The following is an 8140-nucleotide window of genomic DNA, read 5'->3' on the forward strand; positions in this document are numbered from 1 at the left end:
GATGATCTTCTAGGTCTTTTCCAACCTTGATAATTCTGTGATTCTGTGATTCCGTAGCAGATTCAAAAAGCTGCTGACAAGAGTCTAACAACTTCTCAGATACTGATGTTTGGACAGACTTTGAGAGTGCAACAGTTGGTAGAAAGATCTCTTTCAAAATGGGTTGGTGGGCAGTACTAACTCCAGAGAGTAGACATGATTGCAGTGGTTTTTATTTCCACAACTGCAGAAATGTTGATGCTAGGAAAAAAACCACACATTATTCTGCCTGGAATATAAGAGGAAGACCACAGAATCACAAGCAGGATAATCTCTTGTAGACTGAGCCTAATTCTGACATATAAAAGGATAACAGAGAGAAATAAAATGCCCATGAAGACCACATTTCAGAGCGGAAGGAGTTTTGGCTACTTCTTGTTCTCTGGGAACAAGAGAGTCCAAAACAATTCATGTATAGTCCAGAGCAACAGAAATAAACACTGGATTGATCTCAGGATTTGCTTTTCCTTTTAACTAGAAACCACGGTTTCAGGTAAAAAAAAATAATTCCTAATAAAATTCCAATACTCCAAAGTTCACAGGGCAGTAAATATAAATTTTATATATATATAGGAATAAACAATCTAAAAGTTTGCTTGGAGCATGCAAGATGCACTGGTAATAACAAAGGGCAGTAGACAGACATTTAAAAAGGTGAAACAGTCCAGACATTTGAGCATTTATAACTTCCATCAGAGGAAGTACAGAAAAACACTTCAGCTGTCTCAGAAAAATAAAGAGCCTCAACATGAGCTTCAGTTTATATTATGCCCCACAGAGGCTTTTTCTGAAATCTTTATACAGATCAGGATTGAATATGATCTCTCTACAGTCTCTCAGATAAGGGAAAGACAATCTGTCTATATTAAATAACTCATGCTTCTATAAACAACTAAAATTATGAAGAAATGATCTAACATGAAGTTACCAAGACATTGTTTCTTCCTCCTCTAATACAAAGTGCTCCAAAATACAACTCACAATCTAGTTTTGCAGTTTATTAAATCCTACACTCTGAATCATTGCCCTTGCAGTGATAATTCACATATTTTTACAAAATCAGCATCTCCTACACATAGCCCAGGGTGGATCTTATCTTCTGCAAACAGAATGGACATTCACCAAGTTATGCTGCTGCCACCAGGTAACACTACTGAATTAAGTTTGCTGAGATTACACGTAACCCCAATAAAATACCTTCAAAAAACAAACCACCACCCTCCCCCCCCCCAAAAAAAAACCACCATAATTCACCAGCATTCCCAAAAGTACTTCCACAGCTAAGTGCCATCATGCACAAGTATCCATACACAGAGATGATCTCAACACAAAAACAAACAAAAACCAGAACAACAACAACAAAAAACAAAACAGTGCACTGACACATAAAAAAGCAATAGAATTAAGAGCAAAAACACAATACTCTCCATCCTCCAAAACAGTGGCTTGATTTCCAGAAAATAATTTGCAGAAGAGATTAAAAAATAAAAATGTAATAAAAAGTTACCAGAAAGCAAGATAGGTCCCTTTAGAAACAGACTGAAGCTGAATAACTGAAATTGTTCAATTAAAAAAAAAAACAAAAACAAAACCACCAACTAGAACAAAACCAATAGAAGAGTCCCTCAGTGACCCTAATTACCCTCTTCTAAACAAAGGATCATTCAATAGAACTAGATAAAAAGTACCAAACTCTTCTCTTTTCAGTACTCACAGTTACACTGAGGCTAGGGGTGGAATTGTGATTAAAATTGAGATTAGATTGGAAGTAAATTTAACATTTAATCTCATTTAAAAAAATAATAATCTTACAGTGTATAGTTTTTTGTCTAATAAAAAGATGTTAAACTCCTCAGCAGACAAAAGCCAAAGTAACTGCTAGTGCTAGAAAGAAAATTTTCAATAGGAAAACATGCTGTCCATTCATCTAATACCACTGTCTATTACTAAAGAACTAGTCTCTGACTTAAAAATTGCAATTCCTCTCTTCCTGACGGCTGCTTAAAATTAGAATGTCATTCAAAGCATGTTAATGATGCTGAAGTTCTCATAATGAGGAGTACTAATAATATCACCATGTAGCATGCAGCTTATACTGCTCAGTCTTGTACTGCTTCTAGCTACAGAACTGCACTCTGTAGTTTGATTCTTTAAACACATTAAGTTTTTCAGATATCAGACCTGCTTTCACAAAGGAGATTCCATGCAAAAAGATGATCAGTCCTGTAGCTGCTTTTCCTGAACTATCAGAAATGTCTTAGCATTCAGGAGGTACTTGCTGAGAAAACTAAAATATACTACATTATTATTTTTTTTTAATACAAAACAACTCAACTTGCATAAAATAAATTACTGCATTATATAATCACACTTTTGCCCCCCTCATTTTCTCGTATTTTTTAAATTAACACTATAATTTTCTACATTTTTTTATTTTTAATTGAAAATCTGCTTTGGTATGCAAGTTTGGTCAAGAAAAATATGTGATGATTACATTTAAATGGCACCATGTTGCTTTTCAAAAAAGATAGAAGTGAAATACCAATCAATGCAAGGCTAATCTTACCATTAGAAATAGACAAGTGGCTATAGACAGAGAATGATTCCTTAAGCATACTAGAACTTCTACATAAGAAACATGCAAAATTCTTACTGTGTAAAGTTGAAATGCTTTAAGATATTTATTTCCTGTCAACATTAGTACAAGTCAAAGCAGGAGTAACTCCAGCATGCAGGTTCCTGGTTCCATCAAAGTATATCCCATAAAAAGAAACCTCATGAGGTCGTTGTCACTGTTCTTATGGGAAGTTATGCTGGAACAGTTACACAGAAGCAGTCATGGATACACAGTATCAAAACGTTCAATTATGGCAACCTTGGATTTTATATTGTAGCCAGTAATCAGCCGCTGCTGACTGTTGTGGATCTGGATTTCCCGCAGCACATGACATAAGAAGTGGCTAAGGCACCGCTAAAGAAATACCTCTTACTGGATGCAGGTGAGAACGTTAAAGCATTGAAGGACATAGAAGCAATTCAAACTTCTGATTCAATATTCAACATTTCAAGTAGAACAACCTACAAGGGCTCGCTAACCTTCTCGTTACATTTTCAGCACCATGGACAAATACACCACAGGCACGACAGCCTTGTAAGGGGCGGCCACAGACACACTTCAAACGTCTTGAAAGCTCTTCATGCAGACTTAAATGCAGAAAAATGTGGCAGTTACAGCCAAGTTTTCCAATGCACATAAAACAATGGATGACAGACACAGCATCTGCTTTGCTCTCTGCTCTCCTTGCCTGATACTCATGAGTAATACATATGGAAGGCATGAACTGGAGCATTAAGTAACCAAAAAAAAAAAAACAAAACCAAAAACAAAAAACAAAAAAAAAAAAACCACCCAAATGTGCTGTAAATGACAAAACTGGTCGCAGCTCTTACCCAAACGGGAAAAGCAACGATATGGGAATTTAAAACCCATCCGCAATGACACCTACTGGAGAGGGCTGATGACTCAGGCTCACATCTGCCCTTCACACTCCTCGCGTTCTCTCACCGATCTCACAGCACCACCGAGCACACAAAAGCACCCCTGGGCGAAAACACACTTAAGAAACAACAACAACAGATTTCCTTTGCAATATCAGTTACGTTTTTTAAGAAGTTCAGCGCATTGTAACTCTCACTGCAGGTGAATTCCCGATCTGTAGAAGCCCCGATTCTGCAGGAAAGGCTGCGCTCTCACTCGAGATTACCCCAAAAGTTGCACGAGTTGCAGGCAGGCCGCTAATCCCGCAGGCACTCACTGCCTGCCAGCACCGAGCCAGCCGTCCGCTGCCGCAGATTAACCTCCCCCACAGCGCGGCGGCGAGCGCACGAGGCTTCCTCCTCTCCTCCCAACAGCACCCAGGGGGGCCCTCCCGACGCCCGGGCGCCCACACAACTTTCGGCCCGGCTCTAGGACGCGGCGAGGCACGAGCCGGGTTCGCGAGCCGCCGCCGGGCCGTGCCCCGCCGAGCTCCGGGGCAGCGCCGCGCCGCCCGTCCGTCCTTCAGCCGCCTCCGTCCGTGCCCCGACGGACGCGGGAGGAGAAGGGCGAGGGGGGACGCGCGGAGCCACGGGGGAAAACGGAGGACGGGGCCGGCACCCGCAGCGGCGGTACCTGATGATGTCGTCCTGGTGCCCCAGGTAGAATTTCTGCCGGTGCTCCCGAGGGCTGTAGACCACGCCGACCCCAGCCACGAAGTAGACGATCTCCTTGGCGGCCGTGTAGTACAGGTTGTTGCGGCACTGGTGACCCCGGTAACCGTAGACCCACTCCAGCCGCAGGTGGCAGCTCGGCGCGCTCCGGTCAGCCATGTCCTCCCGCCCCCGCCACGCAGGTACGGCTCTCTCCCGCCGGAGACCCCGCGGGAAGGGGGAGACGGCTCGGTCGGCCGCCCCCTCCTCTCGGCTCGCGATCCGCCGCGCTAATCCCTGCCCGCCGACATGAATGCCCGCCGCCGCCGCTCGTCCGCCGCCGCCTCACAGAGGGCGCCGCCGACCGAGCCCGACTCGCTGCTTCGCGCCGCCAGACATGGCTGCACTGAGACACCGCCCGGGACGCGGAGCGAGGGCGAGGCGCGTCGCCGCTTCGGCCCCCCCCAACTCCGCGTCCCGGCCTGCGCCTGCGCCGAGGGCAGCGCCGTCAGGCGGCCGGAAAGGGCGGCGGAGATGGGGGCGCGAGGACTGCGAGGGCGAAGGGAAGGAAACGAAGCGCCTCATATCGCGCTGTCTTGGCTCATGGTTTTGCTGAGCTTTTACGTCCAATATTTATCTTTGTTGGCTGGGCTCTGTGTCTTCTCCCTCCCCCCAGCTGGATTTGGGCACCTTGCTTTCCCTGCCAACCCACCACCCCCCAGTTCTCACCAGTCGCCTCACACTGTCACTGTTTGCCCAGCACGCTGCCTGAATCTCATCCAAGAAAGAAAGGTCAACTGTAATTTTTAATGACTAGTCATTAACCCCACTGCCTGTGTCACGCACCACGCAACAGTTACTCCTTCATCCATGCCTTAATTTCTTCACCTATGCAAGAAGAGCACTCCATCTCTCACCCGCAGATCACAAAGCCACCAGAAAGTTGCTATTTTTATAGAATCATAGATTCATTTGGAAGGGACACTTAGAGGCTATCTAGTTCAACACCCCTGCAATGCACAGGAACACCACAGCTACATCAGGTTGCTCAGAGCCCTGTCCAGTCTGACCTTGAACGTCTCCAGGGGGAATCCACCATATCTCTGGGCAGCCTGAGCCTCACCACCCTTGCCATTAAAAAAAATAAAATTATTAAATTATCCAATCTTTTTCACAAAGAAAAGATGTCATTTATCTATGTTACAGGTGGGAGTAACTGCTCTGTGTTGGACAAGATGCCCTTGCAGGGGAACCCCTCACCATACCCAAAATTTTGGTCCAGAGGACATGCTCCCTCACACTTCTGTCAAACTACAGAGGATGCAGTTGGCCACCCAACTGTGCAGTCCATGATCATACAAACAACTCTGCTCTACAACACCGAACAGCTGTACTAAAAATTCCCTGATAGCTACCCTGGTTTGATGATTGAAAATAAAACCAATCATTTTCCTAGTACTTTCAGCACAGATTTATCTTCATAGGTGTTTGTGGGCTGTCAGGATTTATCTACATTTCTTTTACTTCTATTTCTCTTCTGTTATTTTATCAGTTATACTGACATGTTTTGCCATGAAGCCCATGATGAGTTTCTTCATGTTGGAGACATTCTTCTGTGCTACTCTATTTCTATTCCAATCAATAGAAGTGTTTTTTTTTTCAAACCTTTCCTGAAAATTTAATATTCCTTTAAATGTTTTAAAAAGGCATGTAAGAACATGTACTTAAGAATTCCAGACACTTAGCTTAACGTCAACATGTTCTCACAGTCTAGAACACCAAGAGACAGTATTTATCTCAAGCACTGACAATAAGGATTATGACACCAGGATCAGATGCAGCTTTCAGTCCCACATGTTCACTGAAGTGAACACAAAGCACATAACAGAAGTCTTCAGAGAGAAACCTGACTCAAGTATACAGCCAAGGAAACTCCCCTTTCCATGAATTTTATTTCATTTTTTTCCTGAAAGAGAGAAAGAAATCATAACAAAAAGTCATATATATTCACTAACAGATAAAGCAAATGTTACATCCACAACATCAAAAGCATTCCTGTTCCCTTCTTTTTTTTTTTTTTAAAGCATAATTGAATTGCTCCCCCTTAAATTCCGCAGAACGTTTTTAATGTTGATATACATTTAGGCAAATTTCTAGTAGGATTTTTTTAGCAAAATATAAGAAATTACAACTGTAAGACTAATTCATTCATAAGCTGAAGCAGATGGATCTAAAATTCTAATCTTTATGTCTTATGCATAACTCAAATTGGAACAAGACTATTTGGCTACTTAATGAAAGTGAAAAGGCTGTTTTCAGCCACGCATTCAAAAAATACTGTTACTGACTAAAGCTGAAAAGAGAAAATAGCATTCAGGAAGAAACTTTAATATGCAACGACACTAGCTACTAACTGTAAATTTTGGGTCTTATTTCCTCTGATTACCAGAACACAAAAGTGAAGTTGGAAAAAATATGCTTATGCAATGCAAGGGGGCAACGGCATGTCAACACCACACAAACAGCCAATATTTCCATTTGATTATTCCAGAATTGACTACTGTCTCTCAGATAAGGAAATGCCTGAGAGAAAATTCCAAGAGAAAAACTATTTGTAGGCATCGTTAGCTAACTTACGCCTACACATGAAGGATGCAAGTGAAATTTCATGCATTTGGCATCTGTTTTTGCCAGGAGCATCACAACTCCTTCTTCTCCTGTACCCTGCCTACTACTCCCACTCACCTCTGACACAGAGAACTCCTCTGGCATCTACCAGCCAGACACTTTCTCCCAGCACAACAGGTACGGAGTAGCCTCAGGAAGGAGCACCCTCAGTCAGCACTGTGCTCTTCTATACATTACACATGCCCAGCAGGCCTCTCACACTAATCTCTCTCCTTTCTTTTTTCTTGGCAGTCTCGGCATGGCCTGTCCCTTACAAGCCCGTGTCTGCATGTCATCTCTTGGCCGTGTGTCACCTCCGGAGCTCTCCGTGGTGCTGAGCTCGATGTGCACGTTTCCACGTGGCCTGCTCGTACTGGAGGAATACACAAGTTTATAGCCGACAGGCTGAGATATGAGCAAGCTTTTAGGTAAATAAGACATTTGATGTGCTCCCAAAAGGGCTTTTTATAAGGTAAACGAAGTGTTTTGCCTCAGCTGCCTATGACAGGTTTTCTATTTTTTCTATGATGTTGGAGAAATCGCTGCAAATTAAATTTTGTTAGTATACAATGACACAAGTGCATTACTTTTCTAAATAAAATCAAATAACTGACATTTTAGTGTCGCAAAACACCTAAGATGTACTTCCTAGTATACTGTAAACATATTTACCAAATGCATCTTGTTCCACTAAATGGAACAAGGCTTAAAGAAGTAATTTCTTAAACAAATGCTCTTGGAACAGCTAATTCCAGAGTACAAGACAAGGGATTATTCTCTGTTAAGCCCTAAGTAATACAGAGTAGCCAGTTCAAGTAGTAATTATAAAATATGAGACAGACAAGCAACAGTGACAACATTAATTTCAACATCCTTGGGGATAGAATGGTCTCAGTCTGCTATGGGAACACAGTGTCTGAAAATAAGGTTTATCAAAACTAAGTAACCTATTTAAGAGAGAAAGTGCCTAAGGACTGTCAGGAGAATTACCTGCTACCATTTAATTGCACTGAGGCATAAGCTAAGGATCACAAAAGCCTGTTTACTACTGGATAAAAGTAAGAAGGTAAAAAACAAAACAAAACATATAACACCCAGCATGGCAAAGTTTGAAACGCTTAGCTAACTCTCCTTCAGAAAATGAAAAAAAAAATAAAAAAATAAAAAAATGAGACTATATACCACACCAGCCAATTCATAAGACGCAAGTTGTATTGGAGTTTTAAAGGACTAAGCTATTAGTCCT

At 42.4% G+C, this 8140-nt stretch overlaps 1 protein-coding gene across 5 annotated transcripts in view; it reads right to left on the minus strand.

Annotated features, from left to right (window-relative positions):
- Window positions 1–4693, minus strand: part of EML5 (EMAP like 5) — a 90973-nt gene extending 86280 nt beyond the window's left edge. For 4 of the 5 annotated variants that reach the window (XM_015865293.2, XM_015865292.2, XM_015865291.2 and 1 more), the window contains exon 1: window positions 4211–4692. In XM_015865293.2, coding sequence (XP_015720779.1) covers window positions 4211–4407 — 197 coding nt within the window. In that variant the 5' untranslated portion in view covers window positions 4408–4692. Of the gene's footprint in view, window positions 1–4210 lie in introns of all 5 variants that reach the window. The other variant, XM_015865290.2, reaches the window with a different exon arrangement.
- Window positions 4694–8140: the final 3447 nt, after the last annotated feature.

Source organism: Coturnix japonica, chromosome 5 (assembly GCF_001577835.2).
Source record: "Coturnix japonica isolate 7356 chromosome 5, Coturnix japonica 2.1, whole genome shotgun sequence".
Taxonomy (NCBI): Eukaryota; Metazoa; Chordata; class Aves; order Galliformes; family Phasianidae; genus Coturnix; species Coturnix japonica.